General features: G+C 60.7%; 1 protein-coding gene across 4 annotated transcripts in view; it reads right to left on the bottom strand.

The window, feature by feature from the left end:
• Window positions 1-22,401: 22,401 nt before the first annotated feature.
• The window catches only part of TAT (tyrosine aminotransferase), a 74,889-nt gene continuing 72,718 nt past the window's right edge, over window positions 22,402-24,572 (bottom strand). For all 4 annotated transcript variants that reach the window (XM_073308388.1, XM_073308387.1, XM_073308386.1 and 1 more), the window contains 2 exons: window positions 24,054-24,152; window positions 22,402-23,235 (listed from right to left, as the gene is read on the bottom strand). In XM_073308388.1, coding sequence (XP_073164489.1) covers window positions 23,092-23,235; window positions 24,054-24,152 — 243 coding nt within the window. In that variant the 3' untranslated portion in view covers window positions 22,402-23,091. The remainder of the gene's footprint in view (window positions 23,236-24,053; window positions 24,153-24,572) is intronic.

Here is a 24,572-nt window from a genome sequence, read left to right as displayed (position 1 = left end):
ATCTTTTTCACGACGAGGGTGGTGAAACACTGGAATGCGTTACCTAGGGAGGTGGTGGAATCTCCTTCTCTGGAAGTTTTTAAGGTCAGGCTTGACAAAGCCCTGGCTGGGATGATTTAGTCAGGGATCGGTCCTGCTTTGAGCAGGGGGTTGGACTAGATGACCTCCTGAGGTCCCTTCCAACCCTGATATTCTATGATTCTATGTACCTAGCAGGGGTAGGTGGTAGATAAGGGAAGGGTTTGTCTATTGGCTAAGGTTTCCGATGCACGGGGGCAACATGCTTTGCTAAAAGGTATATAATCTCTGTATAACCTGCATTCGGGGTCCCCTCCTGACTAGCAGGGGGACACCACGCTCGAGCGTAATAAACATAGTGTCTCTGGAAACTCTGCAGTTGTAGACTTTGTTCGTGTGCCTCAGCCTAGACTCAAACTGTGTGTGACCTGTCAGGTATAATTCGCAGCTGTTCTTGTGCGTGACCTATTGGTGTAATTTGTAACAATCTGTTAGGTAAGACTCCCCCACCCCCTGAAGCCTGGTGTTTTAGCAATTGTCCCAACTTCAGGCCTCTTCTGGCAGCTGCAAGGGCTGGTGCATTCTGGCTGCTTCCCTCTTCCTCAGCTCACCATTCAGTGAAGTCCAAGGGTTCTGACAAGCAGTGCCTGAGCTGCTTGGGAGCCTCTACCATCCAACTCAGCTGCCGTGATTCCAGCTTTGGTGGCTGGGTAGGGTAGCGGGGACAGGCTGCTGCTCTCGGCTGTTCAGGCCAAGACACCTCAGCACATACTTGTGGGCCCCCCTGGGGAATGACAAGAGATTGAGGTACCATCATTTTTAAAAGTGGGAGGGCTTAGCTTTAAGGGCGAGCACCCTCCCCAGTGGCACCCCCAGCTGGAGTTCTCAAGCAGCTCAGGGTGCTTTCACCCACAGTGTCACTAACTAGTGAACTCCCCAAGGCCCACGCAGCTTACCGGCGGCCCTAGGCAGTGACCATGCTCAGCCCATGGCCTTCCTCCTCAGGCGGCAGGAGTATCTGGGTGTAGCTCACAAACAACTCCCTGCCATTACAGACACTGCTGCACCTCAGTCCCACCTCTTCTCTGCCGGTGGCGCAGACTAGTTTAGCTGTGTAGAGGGGCGATTACCCCACTCTTGAGATAAAAGGAGTGAGAGCAGCTGAGGGAGGCTGGCTGGGTAGCTGGCCACAGGTGTGGCCTGCTCAGTCAGGGTACAACTGGCCCTGATAAAAGGGCTGTGAGTAAGGAGTGGTGTGAGTCTCACTCCAGCCCTAGAATGAGAAGGACCTAGCTGCCTGGGAGAGACAGGGTACCTTGGACAGAGCATCCTCACCTCACCTCACCTCACCTCGCCCCCGCCCCCCGCTGTTGGAACCCTCCTCCCCTGCCTGCTGCTTTGGGGAGGAACAGCTGCCCCTTGCCCTGCTCCCGTATTTGTGCCTCCTCCTGCCCCTCACTGAAATGGAGAAAGACCCTGCTCCTGCCCCTGCTGATCCCATGGCCCGCCCCGTGCCCCCGCCCCCGCCCCTGCGACTGGCCTCTTGGCCATCACCGGTCCACACTCTGCAGCTGCCATGGCTGCTGTCCCCTCCTGCTCCGGGGGAGCCCCTGTTCAATCAGCAAAAAGGGCCAGGGGAACAAGAAGGGCAAAGGCCCCACCCAGAAGGTGAAACCTCCTGCGGCAAAGGCCGCCCTCCCTGCCGCAGCCACTCCTTCCCCTGCCACTCCTTCCACCAGCTCTGGCGGCCAGGGTCCTGTCCCCTCGCTGACCAAGAGGCACAGCGTCTGCTGCCCCCTGGTGCCCGCCTCGCCCCACATCAAAACTCGCATGCAGGTGTTGGCACGGTTGGTGGGGCCCATGGCTGTCGTGGCGGCCTCCAAAATGTATGGAAAAGTTGTGTTCCTCCTAGCATCAGAGGTTGCCCCTCAGGAGGTGGTGGAGAAGGGCCTGGTGGTGGAGGGCATTTGTCCCCCTAGACTCCCTGGGTGTACGGGTGGTGCTGACTTCCATCCTGCCCTTCTTGCCCCACACTGCCCTGTTGCCCGCCCTCTCCACCCTGGGGAAGCCCATCTCTGTTCTCAGCCCTCTTCCACTGGGCTGTAAGGACCCCGCCCTCCATCACATTTTATCCTTCCGCCAGCAAGTGCAAATCCAATGTGACGGGGTGGCGCTTGAGGGGTCCTTCCTGGTGCCCTCCCAGGGGGCCCATTACCAGGTTCACTATTCAATGCGGGAGGCCCAGTGCTTTCTCTGCCGGGCAATGGGGCACGTCCGGAGGGACTAGCCCCAGGCCCAGAATGGAGGGGCGCCTAGGACCCCTGAGACCCCTGAGCAGCGGCTACCGCTGCTGCTGCCCCTCCTCCTGCCATAACCCCCACTCGGGCTGCGGGGAGAACCCCCTCATCGTGCCCAGACCTTGCTGCCAAAGAAGGTGGACCTCCGCGACCTTCAGAACTGGCGTCCTGTCTCATTCCTCAGCACGGACTACAAGGTAGTAGCAAAGGCCATCGTGCTGTGGCTGGTGCACATGGTCCATCCCAACCAGAACTACACTGTCCTGGGCTGGACCATCTTTGATAATCTGTACTTGGTCCAGGACCTCTTGGAGCTCAGGAGTAGGGATGGTCTGTCGTTCGCCCTCCTGTCCCTGGACCAGGAGAAGGCATCCTACAGGATAGACCACAGGTATCTCCTGGGCACTCTGTGGGCATTTGGCTTCAGGCCCCAGTTCGTGGGCTTTCTCCAGGTGCTGTACGCTGACACAGAGTGTTTGGTCAGGCTCAACTGAATCCTGACTGAGCTGGTCAGCTTTGGGCAGGGAGTATGGCAGGGGTTCCCCCTCTCGGGCCAGCTGTATGCTCTGGTGATCAAGCTCTGTCTCCTCCATCGGAGGCTGATAAGGTTGGTGCTTCTGGAGCTGGAGCTGTGGCTGGTCCTGTTGGTGTACACTGATGACGTACTCCTCGTGGTCCAGGACCCGGACGACCTGGTGCAGGTGGAGGCCTGCCAGGTCGTCTACTCAGCAGCCTCCTCTGCCCAGGTCAACTGGGTCAAGAGCCCTGGCCTGGTGGTCGGGGACGGGTGGCAGGGGAGCTCCCTCCCACCCATGCTTCAAGCCATTTGGTGGAGGGTCCACCGGAGAACTGGCAGGATTTGGAGGCCAGGGTGGGTGAATGGACAGGAGATGGACAGGACTCCTCCAGTGCCTTTCCCTGCGAGGGAGGGCACTGGTACTGAACCAACTGGTCTTGTCCATGCTCTGGCACCAGCTCAACACCCTGAGCCCAGCCCTGGGGATCCTGGCCCAGCTCCAGAGGGTAGCTCTGGAGTTCTTCTGGCCAGGACTGCTCTAGGTCTCTGCAGGGGTCCTGAGTCTTCCCCTGGAGGAGAGAGGACAGGGCCTGGTCTGCCTCCACAGCCAGGTCCATGTCTTCTCCCGCCAGACCCTGCAGAGACTCCTTTATGGTGCAGGTACTCCAGCAAGGAGCATGTTGGTGCAAGCCTTCCTCCGCCACCTCCGAGGGCTCTGATACGACTGGCAGCTATTTTTTCTCCACCCGGCAGTCTTCCATGAGATGTTTCTGAGCTGCCAGTCTTCTATCAGGACCTCCTTCAGACCTGGAAGCTGTTCTCGGCAACCAGGTCCATTGTGGCCACCAAGTGGGGGTGGACCTCCTTGCGGAGCCCCTGCTGTACAACCCCAACCCAACGGGTAGTGATCAATGGCTCCATGTCTAGTTGGCAGCCGGTATCAAGTGGAGTGCCCCAGGGGTCGGTCCTGGGGCCAGTTTTGTTCAATATCTTCATAAATGATCTGGAGGATGGTGTGGATTGCACTCTCAGCAAATTTGCAGATGATACTAAACTGGGAGGAGTGGTAGATACGCTGGAGGGGAGGGATAGGATACAGAAGGACCTAGACCAATTGGAGGATTGGGCCAAAAGAAATCTGTTGAGGTTCAATAAGGATAAGTGCAGGGTCCTGCACTTAGGATGGAAGAATCCAATGCACAGCTACAGACTAGGGACCAAATGGCTAGGCAGCAGTTCTGCAGAAAAGGACCTGGGGTGACAGTGGATGAGAAGCTGGATATGAGTCAGCAGTGTGCCCTTGTTGCCAAAAAGGCCAAAGGCATTTTGGGATGTATAAGTAGGGGCATAGCGAGCAGATCGAGGGACGTGATCGTTCCCCTCTATTCGACATTGGTGAGGCCTCATCTGGAGTACTGTGTCCAGTTTTGGGCCCCACACTACAAGAAGGATGTGGATAAATTGGAGAGAGTCCAGCAAAGGGCAACAAAAATGATTAGGGGTCTGGAACACATGACTTATGAGGAGAGGCTGAGGGAACTGGGATTGTTTAGCCTGCAGAAGAGAAGAATGAGGGGGGATTTGATAGCTGCTTTCAGCTACCTGAAAGGGGGTTCCAAAGAGGATGGCTCTAGACTGTTCTCAATGGTAGCAGATGACAGAACGAGGAGTAATGGTCTCAAGTTGCAGTGGGGGAGGTTTAGATTGGATATTAGGAAAAACTTTTTCACTAAGAGGGTGGTGAAACACTGGAATGCGTTACCTAGGGAGGTGGTAGAATCTCCTTCCTTAGAGGTTTTTAAGGTCAGGCTTGACAAAGCCCTGGCTGGGATGATTTAACTGGGAATTGGTCCTGCTTCGAGCAGGGGGTTGGACTAGATGACCTTCTGGGGTCCCTTCCAACCCTGATATTCTATGATTCTATGATAACCCACGTGTGCAGGTGGCGGAGTCCCCCCTCGGTGCACCGGAGACTGGTCCTGGCACAAACCGCCAGAATCACAGACCTCCTGGGCTACAATAGGTGGGACAGGGTGGATCCGCATGTGCTCGGTCAGCACATGGGGCTCTCCACGCTTCTGGTCTCCCTGCCCATACTCCAGGAGGTGGGCGCTGCTTTGTTGCCCACTTCTCTCATTTTCCTGCAGTGGGCCCTGTGACGGGAGCTCCCCATCCACCCCTCACCCCGGGCCCTCCAGATCTTTTTATCAGGCCCCTGTTCCATGAGCCCCCCCCGGCCTCCCCACTCGCATACTTAGAGCCGGCCGCACACCCTGCAGGCGGTTCACTTCCGGACCACACCCAGGGACCAACTGTACATGCTCATGCTCCACACGTTGCATGTCCTCACCCTCATGTCCTGCCCCCACACCAAACGGCAGGACTACTTACCACCTAGGGAGGGTGAGGAGCCCCAGTGGGCCAGCCTCTATTCCACCTTAGTACCACGGCCCACCAGGGACATCGGTTTGCGGTTCCTTCATGGAGCCATGAGCATGGGCGTGTATCTGGTGTGGTTCACCCCCATTCCCAAGGCCTGCCCCTTCTGTGGTGTGAGGGAAAACCTGGTGCACGCCTGTCTTGAATGCACCAGGTTGCAGCCCCTATTCCGGCTCCTCCAGAACCTCTTGTTGAGGTTCTGGCTGCACTTTTCCCCACACCTGTTCATTTTTGCACACCCTGTCTGTTGCCCCACGAAGTCACAAGACCTCCTCGTCAACCTCCTCCTGGCTCTGGCCAAAGTTACCATCTACAATACCAGGAGGAGGATGCTGGACGTTGGGGTGCTCTGCGACTGTGGGGCCTATTTCCGATCTTCCCTAGTGTCACACCTCTGGGCAGAGTTCCACTGGCTCCCTAGATGTCTTTGAGGAGCAGTGGGTGCTGTCCGGGGTCCTCTACTGGGTGTCCCCATCTGCATCCCTCGTTTTGAACCTCTGACCACCACTCCCAATCCTGTTTTTCATAAGTTGTCCCCCATCTTCATTTGGTTCCTGGGTCCAGTGGTCCCTCCTGCTAGGCTTGGGGAGGGGCCTTTAGAAGTGGGCAGGCTCGCGCCCGCCCACCTCCCAGGATTTCCAATAAGGCCTGGGAGCAGAGGGTACCTTCAACAAAGCGGTGCTGGGGAAGGGGCAGACTGAGCTGGGGAGCTCAGGCCTGGCGACCGCCCAGGCTGCAGCCTCGCATGAAGGCCTGAGGAGGTGCTGGGGCTGCAAGGAGACAGCTGGGCTAGAAAGGGAGCAGGTCCAACCCCCTTGCCAATGATGAGTGGCCATTACAGACTGCAGATTGCCCCCGAGAAAGGGGTCTAGCTGATGACTGGCAATAGCCACTGAGGCAAGGTCGGCATAGGAGGAGAGGGGGTTTCCCTGGGAGGGGAGACCCAGAGTGTGGGGTTCTGCCAGGGGGCAGTGCCTGAGTGAAGGAACACCCCAGGCCAGGAGGAACATGAGGCCTGAATTAAAGTGTGGAGAAAAGGGAGACACTGGCCAGTAGGGTGACCAGATGAAACGGACAAAATATCAAGACACATGGGGAAAGCCAAAAAAAAAAAAAAAAAGCAACCAGAGCGGAGTAGCCAGAGAAAAACAAAAAAACCTGGCAGAGCAGCCAAAGCTGCAATATCGGGGCAAATGGCATCCCGACTGTGCTTCAGTCAGGACATGGAACAAAGAGCTAAAAATCGGGACGGCTGGTCACCCTATTGGCCAGCAGGCGGCGCTCTGAAGCTGGAAGAGCTAATTCCCAGACCAACCAGCAGGAGGCGCCCTGCCAGTGAGTGCTCTGCCCTCTACAAGTCTTCTGAGGGCTGCAATCCTTTGGTCTAATTCTGGTTCTTGGGTTTGGTGCAGGGGTGGCTGGATGCTGCTGGTGGCCTGTGATATACAAGTCAGACTAGAATGAACTGCTGGTCCTGCTGTCCTTGCATGCTGTGCGTGACCGCTGCACATTCACACTCATGGGATAGTTTGAGCTGCAGCACTCCGTCCTCTGGCTGGTGGGACAATGCAGCCCTGCTAAAAAGGACTGCGAGGCTGCCTCATCACACTGCCCAGCTGAACTGGTTGTCAGATCAAAGGCATCATATTTTGGGGATGTATGAACCAAGTCCCAGTGGCAGATTGCTAATACAGGCTAAGGTGAGTAATGGAAACAGCCTTCCTTCTAGTTGTAGGTGCTGTGACCCTCTGGAAGAGGAATAGAAGTGTGTTTATAACACTCCCTGCTGCACACGTGAACCCGCTTGGAAAGGGGCTGGGATGTGCCTGTCTGCCCTTTAGGCCTTGCCCAATTAGAGACAGACTGTCTCACTGATCTCCTGAATTCCTCTGCCTTCTTCAAATAGAAGGTGAATGCTCGCTTAGCAGCCAAGGCCTATAGTTTTGCTTCCTTTGACTGAAGTGAGGCCTAGGGAAACATACGGAGAAGTTTACAGGATGGGCCAGACTGGAACGGGGGGCTGTTGTTCAATTGTGACTGCCAGCTGGCATACAAGCAGCTAACTAGAAAGGTTAATAAAGCGAGAGCTCCTCTGCAGCAGCACTCAGGGGAGAGGCCCTGTAGCAGAGGCTGGGAAGAGATACCTTGAATAAGAACCCCAGGAAAGCGTCCAGGGCAGTGTGATGTGGTTCTGGGTTTCCCATCAGAAATAGTGGGCACCATCTTCAATAGCCGCTAGGGAAGGCAGGGAAGAATTGACTTGGTTACAAATAGAGACAAAAAATAATGCAAGGACTCCCCCCTCAAATTCTATCAGTAAAAGCCATTTTTCTTTCCTTTTCAAGTCATGCCAAGGACCTCCTGGTCCCGGGTTGCCTCTTTCTGGAGAGGTGAGACACACGGCTAGAAATGGTTAAATATCCTGCAAAATAAATAACCATCAAAAGACATGTGGGGAGATAATGTTTGTGTTTTTGTGTATTTACATATGTATGATTAGGGACAATGTAATCAACAGTCACTGTCTATGCTGTATTCTGATAATTCAGAGATCAAAAGAACATCCTCGCATTTAACTGAATTGTAAATACTGGATACCTCTGTATTCATCTCTCTTTGAAATGTATAGCAAATGATCTGTAAATGGTGGAGGAACAAGCAAATTGCCTTGTGTTAATTCTACAGCTAAGTACCGGTGATGGAACTCCTTCTAAGTCTCCTAATTACCTTTTGTTCCCCGAGGAACTCCAGCTGGTCAAAAAGGACATTAAATTGTATAAAAGATCCTTGGGTCCTGATCCTCTTCATCTCAGGTCTGCTTGAGGCTTCATACAGGGGAAGCTTAGGCAAAAGGACTGAGATCACAGTCCTAAGGTGGAACACCCTGCAATGACTATAACCTATGGACTATTTCTGAAAGAACTCTTTGGAACTACAAAGCTCACATCTCTGCTATGAATCTGAACCTCAATGAATTGAACTCATATCTGTATGTATATTGATTTTTAACCATACTCTCACTTTTGTTTTTTAATAAATTTTAGTTTAGTTAATAAGACTTGGCTGTAGCGTATATTTGGGAAAGATCTGGACTATTCAATAACCTGGGAGGTGATGTGTCCGATACTTTGGGATTGGTAGAACCTTTTCTTCCTTATATGATGAAATAAGATTTCAACCTAGACGGAGGCCTGAGGCTGGATCACTTTAAGGGAACTGTGTTGTTTGGACTTCTGAGTAACCAGTAAGGTAATAAAGAAGCTGTTTTATGCTGGCTTGGTAAATCTAAGTACTGGAATATCCACCAGCTTTTTGGGGATTGTCTCCCCATTCTTTGCAGTGCACCCTAACTGAGTGACCACAGCTGGCTCCCCACTAGAATCCCGGTCACAGTGGCATAATCATGCTTGGATACACATTACCACAGGTTAATTGGGTTTCTGGATCAGAACCACACGCTTGTCAAAATTTAATTTTGATATTGGAAAGTTTAAGCCTTAAAATAAGTTACAGTGAGTGACCCATGATCAAGATGCTGACAGAAAAAGGCCGGAAAAATTGTGCTCACAGAGGGTGGTGTCTTTTAATTAAAAGGGCCCAGAGGGTGGTGGGCTGTGTACGAGGGTGGGTCGGAGGTCAGTGGTGTGTGTGGAGCAGGGTGGGTATTGTACGACGGCAGGAAGGAGGTAGATGGTGTGTGTGGACGGGGGTGGGCTGTGTACAAAGGCAGGGTGGAGGTTGCCGGTGTGTGTGTGGAGAGGGGAAGGGCTATGTACAAGAGTGGATCAGAGATCACTGGTGTGTGTGGAGGGGGGGTGGGCTGTGTACGAGGGCGGGGTGGAGCTCAGTGGTGTGTGTGGAGGGGGGGTGGGCTGTGTTCGAGGGCGGGGTGGAGGTAGATGGTGTCTGTGGAGGGGGGTGGGCTGTGTACGAGGGAGGGGCGGAGCTCAGTGGTGTGTGTGGAGGGGGGAGGGCTGTGTACGAGGGAGGGGCGGAGCTCAGTGGTGTGTGTGGAGGGGGGTGGGCTGTGTACGAGGGCGGGGTGGAGCTCAGTGATCTGTGTGGAGGGGGGTGGGATGTGTACGAGGGCGGGGTGGAGGTAGATGGTGTGTGTGGAGGGGGGAGGGCTGTTTACGAGGGCGGGGTGGAGCTCAGTGATGTGTGTGGAGGGGGGTGGCCTGTGTACGAGGGCGGGGTGGAGGTAGATGGTGTGTGTGGAGGGGGGAGGGCTGTTTACGAGGGCGGGGTGGAGCTCAGTGATGTGTGTGGAGGGGGGTGGCCTGTGTACGAGGGCGGGGTGGAGGTAGATGGTGTGTGTGGAGGGGGAGGGCTGTGTACGAGGGCGGGGTGGAGCTCAGTGGTGTGTGTGGAGAGGGGTGGCCTGTGTACGAGGGTGGGGTGGAGGTTGATGGTATGAGTGTGGAGGGGGTGGGCTGTGTATTAGGGCGGGGTGGAGCTCAGTGGTGTGTGTGGAGGGGGCGGGCTGTGTACGAGGGCGGGGTGGAGGTAGATGGTGTGTGTGGAGGGGGGTGGGCTGTGTAGGAGGGCGGGGTGGAGCTCAGTGGTGTGTGTGGAGGGGGCGGGCTGTGTACGAGGGCGGGGTGGAGGTAGATGGTGTGTGTGGAGGGGGGAGGGCTGTGTACGAGGGCGGGGTGGAGCTCAGTGGTGTGTGTGGAGGGGGCGGGCTGTGTACGAGGGCGGGGTGGAGGTAGATGGTGTGTGTGGAGGGGGGAGGGCTGTGTACGAGGGTGGGGTGGAGCTCAGTGGTGTGTGTGGAGGGGGGTGGGCTGTGTACGAGGGTGGGGTGGAGGTTGATGGTGTGTGTGGAGGGGGTGGGCTGTGTACGAGGGTGGGGTGGAGGTTGATGGTGTGTGTGGAGGGGGGGTGGGCTGTGTAGGAGGGCGGGGTGGAGCTCAGTGGTGTGTGTGGAGGGGGGTGGGATGTGTAGGAGGGCGGGGTGGAGCTCAGTGGTGCGTGTGGAGGGGGGTGGGCTGTGTACGAGGGTGGGGTGGAGCTCAGTGGTGTGTGTGGAGGGGGGTGGGCTGTGTACGAGGGTGGGGTGGAGGTTGATGGTGTCTGTGGAGCGGGGTGGGCTGTGTACGAGGGTGGGGTGGAGGTTGATGGTGTGTGTGGAGGGGGTGGGCTGTGTACGAGGGCGGGGTGGAGGTAGATGGTGTGTGTGGAGGGGGGAGGGCTGTGTACGAGGCCAGGGTGGAGGTAGATGGTGTGTGTGGAGGGGGGTGGGCTGTGTAGGAGGGCGGGGTGGAGGTTGATGGTGTCTGTGGAGCGGGGTGGGCTGTGTACGAGGGTGGGGTGGAGGTTGATGGTGTGTGTGGAGGGGGTGGGCTGTGTACGAGGGCGGGGTGGAGCTCAGTGATGTGTGTGGAGGGGGGTGGGCTGTGTACGAGGGCGGGGTGGAGGTAGATGGTGTGTGTGGAGGGGGGTGGGCTGTGTACGAGGCCAGGGTGGAGGTAGATGGTGTGTGTGGAGGGGGGTGGGCTGTGTACGAGGCCAGGGTGGAGGTAGATGGTGTGTGTGGAGGGGGGTGGGCTGTGTACGAGGGCGGGGTGGAGGTAGATGGTGTGTGTGGAGGGGGGTGGGCTGTGTACGAGGGCCGGGTGGAGGTAGATGGTGTGTGTGGAGGGGGGTGGGCTGTGTACGAGGCCAGGGTGGAGGTAGATGGTGTGTGTGGAGGGGGGTGGGCTGTGTACGAGGGTGGGGTGGAGGTTGATGGTGTGTGTGGAGGGGGGTGGGCTGTGTACGAGGGCGGGGTGGAGGTAGATGGTGTGTGTGGAGGGGGGTGGGCTGTGTACGAGGGCGGGGTGGAGGTAGATGGTGTGTGTGGAGGGGGGTGGGCTGTGTACGAGGCCAGGGTGGAGGTAGATGGTGTGTGTGGAGGGGGGTGGGCTGTGTACGAGGCCAGGGTGGAGGTAGATGGTGTGTGTGGAGGGGGGTGGGCTGTGTACGAGGCCAGGGTGGAGGTAGATGGTGTGTGTGGAGGGGGGTGGGCTGTGTACGAGGGCGGGGTGGAGGTAGATGGTGTGTGTGGAGGGGGGTGGGCTGTGTACGAGGCCAGGGTGGAGGTAGATGGTGTGTGTGGAGGGGGGTGGGCTGTGTACGAGGGCCGGGTGGAGGTAGATGGTGTGTGTGGAGGGGGGTGGGCTGTGTACGAGGCCAGGGTGGAGGTAGATGGTGTGTGTGGAGGGGGGTGGGCTGTGTACGAGGGCGGGGTGGAGGTAGATGGTGTGTGTGGAGGGGGGTGGGCTGTGTACGAGGGCGGGGTGGAGCTCAGTGGTGTGTGTGGAGGGGGGTGGGCTGTGTACGAGGGCGGGGTGGAGGTAGATGGTGTGTGTGGAGGGGGGTGGGCTGTGTACGAGGGTGGGGTGGAGCTCAGTGGTGTGTGTGGAGAGGGGTGGGCTGTGTAGGAGGGCGGGGTGGAGCTCAGTGATGTGTGTGGAGGGGGGTGGGATGTGTAGGAGGGCAGGGTGGAGGTTGATGGTGTCTGTGGAGGGGGGTGGGCTGTGTACGAGGGCGGGGTGGAGCTCAGTGATGTGTGTGGAGGGGGGTGGGATGTGTAGGAGGGCAGGGTGGAGGTAGATGGTGTGTGTGGAGGGGGGTGGGCTGTGTACGAGGGCGGGGTGGAGCTCAGTGATGTGTGTGGAGGGGGGTGGGCTGTGTACGAGGGCGGGGTGGAGGTAGATGGTGTGTGTGGAGGGGGAGGGCTGTGTACGAGGGCGGGGTGGAGCTCAGTGGTGTGTGTGGAGAGGGGTGGCCTGTGTACGAGGGTGGGGTGGAGGTTGATGGTATGAGTGTGGAGGGGGTGGGCTGTGTATTAGGGCGGGGTGGAGCTCAGTGGTGTGTGTGGAGGGGGCGGGCTGTGTACGAGGGCGGGGTGGAGGTAGATGGTGTGTGTGGAGGGGGGAGGGCTGTGTAGGAGGGCGGGGTGGAGCTCAGTGGTGTGTGTGGAGGGGGCGGGCTGTGTACGAGGGCGGGGTGGAGGTAGATGGTGTGTGTGGAGGGGGGAGGGCTGTGTACGAGGGTGGGGTGGAGCTCAGTGGTGTGTGTGGAGGGGGGTGGGCTGTGTACGAGGGTGGGGTGGAGGTTGATGGTGTGTGTGGAGGGGGTGGGCTGTGTAGGAGGGCGGGGTGGAGGTAGATGGTGTGTGTGGAGGGGGTGGGCTGTGTACGAGGGTGGGGTGGAGGTTGATGGTGTGTGTGGAGGGGGGGTGGGCTGTGTAGGAGGGCGGGGTGGAGCTCAGTGGTGTGTGTGGAGGGGGGTGGGATGTGTAGGAGGGCGGGGTGGAGCTCAGTGGTGCGTGTGGAGGGGGGTGGGCTGTGTACGAGGGTGGGGTGGAGCTCAGTGGTGTGTGTGGAGGGGGGTGGGCTGTGTACGAGGGTGGGGTGGAGGTTGATGGTGTCTGTGGAGCGGGGTGGGCTGTGTACGAGGGTGGGGTGGAGGTTGATGGTGTGTGTGGAGGGGGTGGGCTGTGTACGAGGGCGGGGTGGAGGTAGATGGTGTGTGTGGAGGGGGGAGGGCTGTGTACGAGGCCAGGGTGGAGGTAGATGGTGTGTGTGGAGGGGGGTGGGCTGTGTAGGAGGGCGGGGTGGAGGTTGATGGTGTCTGTGGAGCGGGGTGGGCTGTGTACGAGGGTGGGGTGGAGGTTGATGGTGTGTGTGGAGGGGGTGGGCTGTGTACGAGGGCGGGGTGGAGCTCAGTGATGTGTGTGGAGGGGGGTGGGCTGTGTACGAGGCCAGGGTGGAGGTAGATGGTGTGTGTGGAGGGGGGTGGGCTGTGTACGAGGCCAGGGTGGAGGTAGATGGTGTGTGTGGAGGGGGGTGGGCTGTGTACGAGGCCAGGGTGGAGGTAGATGGTGTGTGTGGAGGGGGGTGGGCTGTGTACGAGGGCGGGGTGGAGGTAGATGGTGTGTGTGGAGGGGGGTGGGCTGTGTACGAGGGCCGGGTGGAGGTAGATGGTGTGTGTGGAGGGGGGTGGGCTGTGTACGAGGCCAGGGTGGAGGTAGATGGTGTGTGTGGAGGGGGGTGGGCTGTGTACGAGGGCGGGGTGGAGGTAGATGGTGTGTGTGGAGGGGGGTGGGCTGTGTACGAGGGCGGGGTGGAGCTCAGTGGTGTGTGTGGAGGGGGGTGGGCTGTGTACGAGGGCGGGGTGGAGGTAGATGGTGTGTGTGGAGGGGGGTGGGCTGTGTACGAGGCCAGGGTGGAGGTAGATGGTGTGTGTGGAGGGGGGTGGGCTGTGTACGAGGCCAGGGTGGAGGTAGATGGTGTGTGTGGAGGGGGGTGGGCTGTGTACGAGGCCAGGGTGGAGGTAGATGGTGTGTGTGGAGGGGGGTGGGCTGTGTACGAGGGCGGGGTGGAGGTAGATGGTGTGTGTGGAGGGGGGTGGGCTGTGTACGAGGGCCGGGTGGAGGTAGATGGTGTGTGTGGAGGGGGGTGGGCTGTGTACGAGGCCAGGGTGGAGGTAGATGGTGTGTGTGGAGGGGGGTGGGCTGTGTACGAGGGCGGGGTGGAGGTAGATGGTGTGTGTGGAGGGGGGTGGGCTGTGTACGAGGGCGGGGTGGAGCTCAGTGGTGTGTGTGGAGGGGGGTGGGCTGTGTACGAGGGCGGGGTGGAGGTAGATGGTGTGTGTGGAGGGGGGTGGGCTGTGTACGAGGGTGGGGTGGAGCTCAGTGGTGTGTGTGGAGAGGGGTGGGCTGTGTAGGAGGGCGGGGTGGAGCTCAGTGATGTGTGTGGAGGGGGGTGGGATGTGTAGGAGGGCAGGGTGGAGGTTGATGGTGTCTGTGGAGGGGGGTGGGCTGTGTACGAGGGCGGGGTGGAGCTCAGTGATGTGTGTGGAGGGGGGTGGGCTGTGTACGAGGCCAGGGTGGAGGTAGATGGTGTGTGTGGAGGGGGGTGGGCTGTGTACGAGGGCGGGGTGGAGCTCAGTGATGTGTGTGGAGGGGGGTGGGCTGTGTACGAGGCCAGGGTGGAGGTAGATGGTGTGTGTGGAGGGGGGTGGGCTGTGTACGAGGCCAGGGTGGAGGTAGATGGTGTGTGTGGAGGGGGGTGGGCTGTGTACGAGGCCAGGGTGGAGGTAGATGGTGTGTGTGGAGGGGGGTGGGCTGTGTACGAGGGCGGGGTGGAGTTCAGTGGTGTGTGTGGAGGGGGGTGGGCTGTGTACGAGGGCCGGGTGGAGGTAGATGGTGTGTGTGGAGGGGGTGGGCTGTGTACGAGGGCGGGGTGGAGGTAGATGGTGTGTGTGGAGGGGGGTGGGCTATGTAGAAGGGCCGGGTGGAGGTAGATGGTGTGTGTGGAGGGGGGTGGGCTGTGTACGAGGGCGGGGTGGAGCTCAGTGATGTGTGTGGAGGGGGGTGGGATGTGTAGGAGGGCGGGGTGGAGGTTGATGGTGTGTGTGGAGGGGGGTGGGCTGTGTACGAGGGTGGGGTGGAGCTCAGTGGTGTGTGTGGAGAGGGGTGGGATGTGTAGGAGGGCGGGGTGGAGGTTGATGGTGTGTGTGGAGGGGGGTGGGCTGTGTAGGAGGGCGGGGTGGAGGTTGATGGTGTCTGTGGAGGGGGGTGGGCTGTGTAGGAGGGCGGGGTGGAGGTTGATGGTGTGTGTGGAGGGGGGAGGGCTGTGTACGAGGGCGGGGTGGAGCTCAGTGATGTGTGTGGAGGGGGGCGGGCTGTGTACGAGGGCGGGGTGGAGCTCAGTGGTGTGTGTGGAGGGGGGGTGGGCTGTGTTCGAGGGCGGGGTGGAGGTTGATGGTATGAGTGTGGAGGGGGGTGGGCTGTGTACGAGGGCGGGGTGGAGCTCAGTGGTGTGTGTGGAGGGGGGTGGGCTGTGTACGAGGGCGGGGTGGAGCTCAGTGGTGTGTGTGGAGGGGGGTGGGATGTGTAGGAGGGCAGGGTGGAGGTTGATGGTGTCTGTGGAGGGGGGTGGGCTGTGTACGAGGGCGGGGTGGAGGTTGATGGTGTGTGTGGAGGGGGGTGGGCTGTGTACGAGGGCGGGGTGGAGCTCAGTGGTGTGTGTGGAGGGGGGTGGGCTGTGTAGGAGGGTGGGGTGGAGCTCAGTGGTGTGTGTGGAGGGGGTGGGCTGTGTACGAGGGCGGGGTGGAGGTAGATGGTGTGTGTGGAGGGGGGTGGGCTGTGTACGAGGGCGGGGTGGAGCTCAGTGGTGTGTGTGGAGAGGGGTGGGCTGTGTACGAGGGCAGGGTGGAGCTCAGTGGTGTGTGTGGAGGGGGGTGGGCTGTGTTCGAGGGCGGGGTGGAGGTCGATGGTGTGTGTGGAGGGGGGTGGGCTGCGTACGAGGGCGGGGTGGAGGTTGATGGTGTGTGTGGAGGGGGGTGGGCTGTGTAGGAGGGCAGGGTGGAGCTCAGTGGTGTGTGTGGAGGGGGGTGGGCTGTGTACGAGAGCGGGGTGGAGGTCGATGGTGTGTGTGGAGGGGGGTGGGCTGTGTACGAGGGCGGGGTGGAGGTTGATGGTGTGTGTGGAAGGAGGTGGGCTGTTTACGAGGGCGGGGTGGAGCTCAGTCGTGTGTGTGGAGGGGGTGGGCTGTGTACGAGGGCAGGGCGGAGGTAGATGGTGTGTGTGGAGGGGGGCGGGCTGTGTACGAGGCCAGGGTGGAGGTAGATGGTGTGTGTGGAGGGGGGTGGGCTGCGTACAAGGGCGGAGTGGAGCTCAGTGATGTGTGTGGAGGGGGGTGGGATGTGCACGAGGGTGGGGTGGAGCTCAGTGGTGTGTGTGGAGGGGGAGGGCTGTGTACGAGGGTGGGGTGGAGCTCAGTGATGTCTGTGGAGGGGGGTGGGCTGTGTACGAGGGCGGGGTGGAGGTAGATGGTGTGTGTGGAGGGGGGTGGGCTGTGTACGAGGCCAGGGTGGAGGTAGATGGTGTGTGTGGAGGGGGGTGGGCTGTGTACGAGGGCGGGGTGGAGGTAGATGGTGTGTGTGGAGGGGGGTGGGCTGTGTAGGAGGGCGGGGTGGAGCTCAGTGGTGTGTGTGGAGGGGGGTGGGCTGTGTACGAGGCCAGGGTGGAGGTAGATGGTGTGTGTGGAGGGGGGTGGGCTGTGTACGAGGGCGGGGTGGAGGTAGATGGTGTCTGTGGAGGGGGGTGGGCTGTGTAGGAGGGCGGGGTGGAGGTAGATGGTGTCTGTGGAGGGGGGTGGGCTGTGTAGGAGGGCGGGGTGGAGCTCAGTGGTGTGTGTGGAGGGGGTGGGCTGTGTACGAGGGCGGGGTGGAGCTCAGTGATGTGTGTGGAGGGGGGGTGGGCTGTGTACGAGGGCGGGGTGGAGCTCAGTGGTGTGTGTGGAGGGGGTGGGCTGTGTACGAGGGTGGGGTGGAGCTCAGTGGTGTGTGTGGAGGGGGGTGGGCTGTGTACGAGGGCGGGGTGGAGGTAGATGGTGTGTGTGGAGGGGGGTGGGCTGTGTATTAGGGCGGGGTGGAGCTCAGTGGTGTCTGTGGAGGGGGGTGGGCTGTGTACGAGGGCGGGGTGGAGGTAGATGGTGTCTGTGGAGGGGGGTGGGCTGTGTAGGAGGGCGGGGTGGAGGTAGATGGTGTCTGTGGAGGGGGGTGGGCTGTGTAGGAGGGCGGGGTGGAGCTCAGTGGTGTGTGTGGAGGGGGGTGGGCTGTGTAGGAGGGCGGGGTGGAGCTCAGTGGTGTGTGTGGAGGGGGGTGGGCTGTGTACGAGGGCGGGGTGGAGGTAGATGGTGTCTGTGGAGGGGGGTGGGCTGTGTAGGAGGGCGGGGTGGAGGTAGATGGTGTCTGTGGAGGGGGGTGGGCTGTGTAGGAGGGCGGGGTGGAGCTCAGTGGTGTGTGTGGAGGGGGTGGGCTGTGTAGGAGGGCGGGGTGGAGCTCAGTGGTGTGTGTGGAGGGGGTGGGCTGTGTACGAGGGTGGGGTGGAGCTCAGTGGTGTGTGTGGAGGGGGTGGGCTGTGTATTAGGGCGGGGTGGAGCTCAGTGGTGTCTGTGGAGGGGGGTGGGCTGTGTACGAGGGCGGGGTGGAGGTAGATGGTGTCTGTGGAGGGGGGTGGGCTGTGTAGGAGGGCGGGGTGGAGGTAGATGGTGTCTGTGGAGGGGGGTGGGCTGTGTAGGAGGGCGGGGTGGAGCTCAGTGGTGTGTGTGGAGGGGGTGGGCTGTGTACGAGGGTGGGGTGGAGCTCAGTGGTGTGTGTGGAGGGGGTGGGCTGTGTATTAGGGCGGGGTGGAGCTCAGTGGTGTCTGTGGAGGGGGGTGGGCTGTGTACGAGGGTGGGGTGGAGGTTGATGGTGTCTGTGGAGGGGGGTGGGCTGTGTACGAGGGTGGGGTGGAGCTCAGTGGTGTCTGTGGAGGGGGGTGGGCTGTGTACGAGGGCGGGGTGGAGCTCAGTGATGTGTGTGGAGGGGGGTGGGCTGTGTACGAGGCCAGGGTGGAGGTAGATGGTGTGTGTGGAGGGGGGTGGGCTGTGTACGAGGCCAGGGTGGAGGTAGATGGTGTGTGTGGAGGGGGGTGGGCTGTGTACGAGGCCAGGGTGGAGGTAGATGGTGTGTGTGGAGGGGGGTGGGCTGTGTACGAGGGCGGGGTGGAGGTAGATGGTGTGTGTGGAGGGGGGTGGGCTGTGTACGAGGGCGGGGTGGAGGTAGATGGTGTGTGTGGAGGGGGGTGGGCTGTGTACGAGGGCGGGGTGGAGCTCAGTGATGTGTGTGGAGGGGGGTGGGATGTGTAGGAGGGCGGGGTGGAGGTTGATGGTGTGTGTGGAGGGGGAGGGCTGTGTACGAGGGTGGGGTGGAGCTCAGTGGTGTGTGTGGAGAGGGGTGGGCTGTGTAGGAGGGCGGGGTGGAGCTCAGTGATGTGTGTGGAGGGGGGGTGGGCTGTGTACGAGGGCGGGGTGGAGGTTGATGGTGTGTGTGGAGGGGGGAGGGCTGTGTACGAGGGTGGGGTGGAGGTAGATGGTGTGTGTGGAGGGGGTGGGCTGTGTAGGGGGGTGGGGTGGAGCTCAGTGATGTGTGTGGAGGGGGGGTGGGCTGTGTACGAGGGCAGGGTGGAGCTCAGTGGTGTGTGTGGAGGGGGGTGGGCTGTGTACGAGGGCGGGGTGGAGCTCAGTGGTGTGTGTGGAGGGGGGTGGGCTGTGTACGAGGGCGGGGTGGAGCTCAGTGGTGTGTGTGGAGGGGGTGGGCTGTGTTCGAGGGCGGGGTGGAGGTCGATGGTGTGTGTGGAGGGGGGTGGGCTGCGTACGAGGGTGGGGTGGAGGTAGATGGTGTCTGTGGAGGGGGGTGGGCTGTGTAGGAGGGCGGGGTGGAGGTTGATGGTGTGTGTGGAGGGGGGGTGGGCTGTGTAGGAGGGCAGGGTGGAGCTCAGTGGTGTGTGTGGAGGGGGGTGGGCTGTGTACGAGGGCGGGGTGGAGCTCAGTGGTGTGTGTGGAGGGGGGTGGGCTGTGTACGAGGGTGGGGTGGAGGTTGATGGTGTGTGTGGAGGGGGGTGGGCTGCGTACGAGGGTGGGGTGGAGGTTGATGGTGTGTGTGGAGGGGGGTGGGCTGCGTACGAGGGTGGGGTGGAGGTTGATGGTGTGTGTGGAGGGGGTGGGCTGTGTACGAGGGTGGGGTGGAGCTCAGTGGTGTGTGTGGAGGGGGGTGGGCTGTGTACGAGGGTGGGGTGGAGGTTGATGGTATGAGTGTGGAGGGGGGTGGGCTGTGTACGAGGGCGGGGTGGAGGTAGATGGTGTGTGTGTGGAGGGGGGCGGGGCTGTGTACGAGGGCGGGGTGGAGGTTGATGGTGTCTGTGGAGGGGGGTGGGCTGTGTACGAGGCAGGGTGGAGCTCAGTGATGTGTGTGGAGGGGGGCGGGCTGTGTACGAGGGCGGGGTGGAGCTCAGTGGTGTCTGTGGAGGGGGGGTGGGCTGTGTTCGAGGGCGGGGTGGAGGTTGATGGTATGAGTGTGGAGGGGGGTGGGCTGTGTACGAGGGCGGGGTGGAGGTTGATGGTGTGTGTGGAGGGGGGTGGGCTGTGTACGAGGGCGGGGTGGAGCTCAGTGATGTGTGTGGAGGGGGGTGGGCTGTGTACGAGGGCGGGGTGGAGGTTGATGGTGTGTGTGGAGGGGGGTGGGCTGTGTAGGAGGGCGGGGTGGAGCTCAGTGGTGTGTGTGGAGGGGGGTGGGCTGTGTACGAGGGTGGGGTGGAGCTCAGTGGTGTGTGTGGAGGGGGGTGGGCTGTGTACGAGGGCAGGGTGGAGCTCAGTGGTGTGTGTGGAGGGGGGTGGGCTGTGTACGAGGGCGGGGTGGAGGTAGATGGTGTGTGTGGAGGGGGGTGGGATGTGTACGAGGGCGGGGTGGAGCTCAGTGGTGTGTGTGGAGGGGGGTGGGCTGTGTAGGAGGGCGGGGTGGAGCTCAGTGGTGTGTGTGGAAGGAGGTGGGCTGTGTACGAGGGTGGGGTGGAGCTCAGTGGTGTGTGTGGAGGGGGGTGGGCTGTGTAGGAGGGCGGGGTGGAGGTAGATGGTGTGTGTGGAGGGGGGTGGGCTGTGTAGGAGGGCGGGGTGGAGCTCAGTGGTGTGTGTGGAGGGGGAGGGCTGTGTAGGAGGGCGGGGTGGAGCTCAGTGGTGTGTGTGGAGGGGGAGGGCTGTGTACGAGGGCGGGGTGGAGCTCAGTGGTGTGTGTGGAGGGGGGGTGGGCTGTGTTCGAGGGCGGGGTGGAGGTTGATGGTATGAGTGTGGAGGGGGGTGGGCTGTGTACGAGGGCAGGGTGGAGCTCAGTGGTGTGTGTGGAGGGGGGTGGGCTGTGTTCGAGGGCGGGGTGGAGGTCGATGGTGTGTGTGGAGGGGGGTGGGCTGCGTACGAGGGTGGGGTGGAGGTTGATGGTGTGTGTGGAGGGGGGTGGGCTGTGTAGGAGGGCGGGGTGGAGCTCAGTGGTGTGTGTGGAAGGAGGTGGGCTGTGTACGAGGGCGGGGTGGAGCTCAGTGGTGTGTGTGGAGGGGGGAGGGCTGTGTACGAGGGCGGGGTGGAGGTAGATGGTGTCTGTGGAGGGGGGTGGGCTGTGTACGAGGGCGGGGTGGAGCTCAGTGGTGTGTGTGGAGGGGGGTGGGCTGTGTACGAGAGCGGGGTGGAGGTTGATGGTGTGTGTGGAGGGGGGTGGGCTGTGTACGAGGGCGGGGTGGAGCTCAGTGGTGTGTGTGGAGGGGGGTGGGCTGTGTACGAGGGCGGGGTGGAGCTCAGTGATGTGTGTGGAGGGGGGGTGGGCTGTGTACGAGGACGGGGTGGAGCTCAGTGATGTGTGTGGAGGGGGGGTGGGCTGTGTTCGAGGGCGGGGTGGAGCTCAGTGGTGTGTGTGGAGGGGGGTGGGCTGTGTACGAGGGTGGGGTGGAGGTTGATGGTATGAGTGTGGAGGGGGGTGGGCTGTGTACGAGGGTGGGGTGGAGGTTGATGGTGTGTGTGGAGGGGGGTGGGCTGTGTACGAGGGTGGGGTGGAGGTTGATGGTGTGTGTGGAGGGGGGTGGGCTGTGTACGAGGCCAGGGTGGAGGTTGATGGTGTGTGTGGAGGGGGGTGGGCTGTGTACGAGGGCGGGGTGGAGCTCAGTGGTGTGTGTGGAGGGGGGTGGGCTGTGTACGAGGGTGGGGTGGAGGTTGATGGTGTGTGTGGAGGGGGGTGGGCTGTGTACGAGGGCGGGGTGGAGGTAGATGGTGTGTGTGGAGGGGGGTGGGCTGTGTACGAGGGCGGGGTGGAGCTCAGTGGTGTGTGTGGAGGGGGTGGGCTGTGTACGAGGGCGGGGTGGAGGTAGATGGTGTCTGTGGAGGGGGGTGGGCTGTGTACGAGGGTGGGGTGGAGGTTGATGGTGTGTGTGGAGGGGGGTGGGCTGTGTACCAGGGCGGGGTGGAGCTCAGTGGTGTGTGTGGAGGGGGGTGGGCTGTGCACGAGGGCGGGGTGGAGCTCAGTGGTGTGTGTGGGAGGGGTGGGATGTGTAGGAGGGCGGGGTCGAGTTCAGTGGTGTGTGTGGAGGGGGGTGGGCTGTGTAGGAGGGCGGGGTGGAGGTTGATGGTGTCTGTGGAGGGGGGTGGGCTGTGTACGAGGGCGCGGTGGAGCTCAGTGGTGTGTGTGGAGGGGGGTGGGCTGTGTACGAGGGCGGGGTGGAGGTTGATGGTGTGTGTGGAGGGGGGTGGGCTGTGTACGAGGGCGGGGTGGAGGTTGATGGTGTGTGTGGAGGGGGGAGGGATGTGTAGGAGGGTGTTGTGGAGGTTGATGGTATGAGTGTGGAGGGGGGGTGGGCTATGTAGAAGGGTCGGGTGGAGGTAGATGGTGTGTGTGGAGGGGGGTGGGCTGTGTACGAGGGCGGGGTGGAGGTAGATGGTGTGTGTGGAGGGGGGTGGGATGTGTAGGAGGGTGTTGTGGAGGTTGATGGTATGAGTGTGGAGGGGGGTGGGCTGTGTTCGAGGGCGGGGCGGAGCTCAGTGGTGTGTGTGGAGGGGGTGGGCTGTGTACTGGGGCGGGGTGGAGGTCGATGGTGTGTGTGGAGGCCGGTGGGCTGTGTACGAGGGCGGGGTGGAGCTCAGTGGTGTGTGTGGAGAGGGGTGGGCTGTGTTCGAGGGCGGGGCGGAGCTCAGTGGTGTGTGTGGAGGGGGGTGGGCTGTGTACGAGGGCGGGGTGGAGGTAGATGGTGTGTGTGGAGGGGGTGGGCTGTGTACGAGGGTGGGGTGGAGGTAGATGGTGTGTGTGGAGGCCGGTGGGCTGTGTACAAGGGCCGGGTGGAGGTCAGTGGGGTGTGTGGAGGGTGGTGCAGAGGGCAGGACTGAGGTCAATTGTGGCCATGAGTGGAGCGGGAGGGATGTTCATTTCTGTGAAGGGCATTTTCTGGGGTGCCTGGGGCTGGCTCTACCATGTGTCTGTGTCTTTAGGGGTTTGGTAGGTGAAGTTTTAGGGCTGAAAACCTGATGATGTTCAGTGTAGTCATCAGCACATCTTCCAAGGGAAAATGCTTCGGCAGAGAGGTGCTGGGGGGTTCAGTAGTTTTGTCTGGTATCAAAGTGAAATGTATGAAGATCACGGTCCTGTCTGGTCTCTGTTCCAGCCTCAGGCTGGTGTGGAACAGCCAACAAAAAGTGTCGATGGAAGAGGAACCGTGCCTCCAGATGTCCAGGGCAGATACAGAAGCAGCCCCAGCAGGGCGGGTCACAGCACAAGGCCAGGCACATCCGAACATTTATTAATAAAATAGTTACAATAATTTATGCCCTTTGCAACACCAAGGGCTGAGTACACAGAGCTCCTGCTCCTTAGAGAACATAAAGGGGAGACATCAGGAACAGTCATTGACATTCTGTGGTTCAGACAAACAAGGGTCCATCATGCCACATGTACACCAGACCGTCCAGTACTGCTCCAGCCAGAGAGAGGCTGAGAACTCTGCTCCGACACATGCATGGCTCTGTCAGTGGAAGAGTCCAGCTCAGCATCTCGTGTAACTGCTAGTGAAGGGAATTAGAAGTTGTCATCTTGCATTCAGCGTGGGATCTCCCAGCTACTGCCCTGCAATAACAGAGACCCTCAAACTGTGACGGTTCCCACATACTACAACTGCCTGCCTGAGTGGAAGCTGCAGGCCCTGTATGAAGGATGTTGCGGTTCACTGACACAGACCAGAGCATGGGCTCCTGGTGGGTAGTGGGACACTGGGTGCCTGAGGGTTTGTGAATGGGGTAGAATGATGGCTGCTGGATCCCATGAGCTCAGGGAACATGCAGAATCTCTGCAGGATTGTAGTCTGCTCCAGTTGCATTAGGTGCAATGGGATGTAGGTGCTGACCTGAGGGCAGCCCTGCCCTGCCCACTGCTGCTCATTTACGGGTGGCTGAGCGGAGGCAGAGTAGAGAGCACTCCTGGCTACTTGTCACATTCCAGGTCCTGGGCCCCCTCGTTGTCCTGGTAGTGCCTTTCACAGAACTCCTGGATGCGACTGCAGGCCTCCACCATCATCTCCTCGGGCACCGTTAGCACCACCCGGAAAAAATTGGGGTACTCAAAGCACTGAAATGAACCATGGGAAAAGGCTGGTTAGTTGGGCAGGGGTGAAACTGGGATCTCAGACCCCTGCCCTGCCAGGTCCCCAGCTGTGTCCCACGAGCAAGCACAAACCACAGGGACAGGCCTAGCCAGATGGAAGGAGCATAGCACTGTGGCCAGGAGCTGTGGGATCTAATCCTGGCCCATCAGCATCTCCATCAGTAAAATGCCTTTCACAGCGCAAACCTCCTGTGGCTGCTGCGTCAGCAAGGAATGGTGAGACCCTCAGGGGAAGGGGCTGTAAGCAAAGAGCTGGTGGGGTTGAGCTCGGTAGCCCCCGGGCAGGACCCAGAGAACAGGCTGGAGGGAGCTGAGGACCGTCAAGGCTCAGTGAGCGGCTAAGGAACTGGGTGGGTGACTGCGGGCAATGGGAGCGGGAAGGGGAGACGTGCAGCAAGACTCCAGCCTTGTCCCTGCACCATGAATGGGGCCGCAGGGGGTTTGCACAGGGCATTGAACTGAGCTAGTGCGAACTCTGCAGGGAGCTGCTCTTGTGCGAAGCAGAGAGGACACAGGGCTCAGGAACACACGGGATGCACAGCAGAGGGGCAGACTCTGCAGTCTGAGAGACAGGATAGCGGCTACCTGGGGCCTGGCTAGGGCAACGAGTGACCATTGCAGCACTGCCCAGGGCTTCTGGCAGACCACATGACACCCAGCCCCCTCCCCCCAATGCCCCATGCTCAGAGCTCCCAGCCCCCCACTGGGTGCCCCGAGGCTCAGAGCTCAGAGCACTCCCCCAGACTCTCTACACGTGTGGCTGCTCTGAGGGGAACACTGACCGAGGCTGGCAGGCAGAAGACTGACTGCTCTAAGATCAGCTGTTCGGTGAACTCCACGTCATTCTCAAACTTGGGGAAATGCTCCATTTCAATTCCAACCTGCAGCGCAGAAATTTAGGGATGTCAGAGGCCAAGGCTGGATAGGATTGCACCAGAGCATCCCTCCTCCCCACCCCTATGCAGCCCCATGCCCTCCACATCCCTCCTTCACCCTGCCCCGAAGCCTATAGAGCCCCATGCACCCCACATCCCTCCTCCCTGCCCCTATGCAGTCCCGTGCCTCCTGCATCCATCCTTCCCCTGCAGCCTATACATTCCCATGCCCCCGTCCTCCCCCCGCAGCCCTATACAGCTCCATGCCCCTGGTATCCCTCCTCCCTCCTGCAGCCCATACAGCCCTGTGCCCCCCACATCCCTCCACCCCCTCGGCAGCATATACAGTCCCGTGTCCCCTGCATCCCTCCGCCCCCTCCCCCTGCTGGCCCTATACAGCCCCATGCCATGTGTGTGAAACTGAAG

This window comes from Lepidochelys kempii, chromosome 12, assembly GCF_965140265.1.
Source record: "Lepidochelys kempii isolate rLepKem1 chromosome 12, rLepKem1.hap2, whole genome shotgun sequence".
Lineage (NCBI taxonomy): Eukaryota > Metazoa > Chordata > Testudines > Cheloniidae > Lepidochelys > Lepidochelys kempii.
This window is presented reverse-complemented; position numbering and strand designations above follow the sequence as displayed.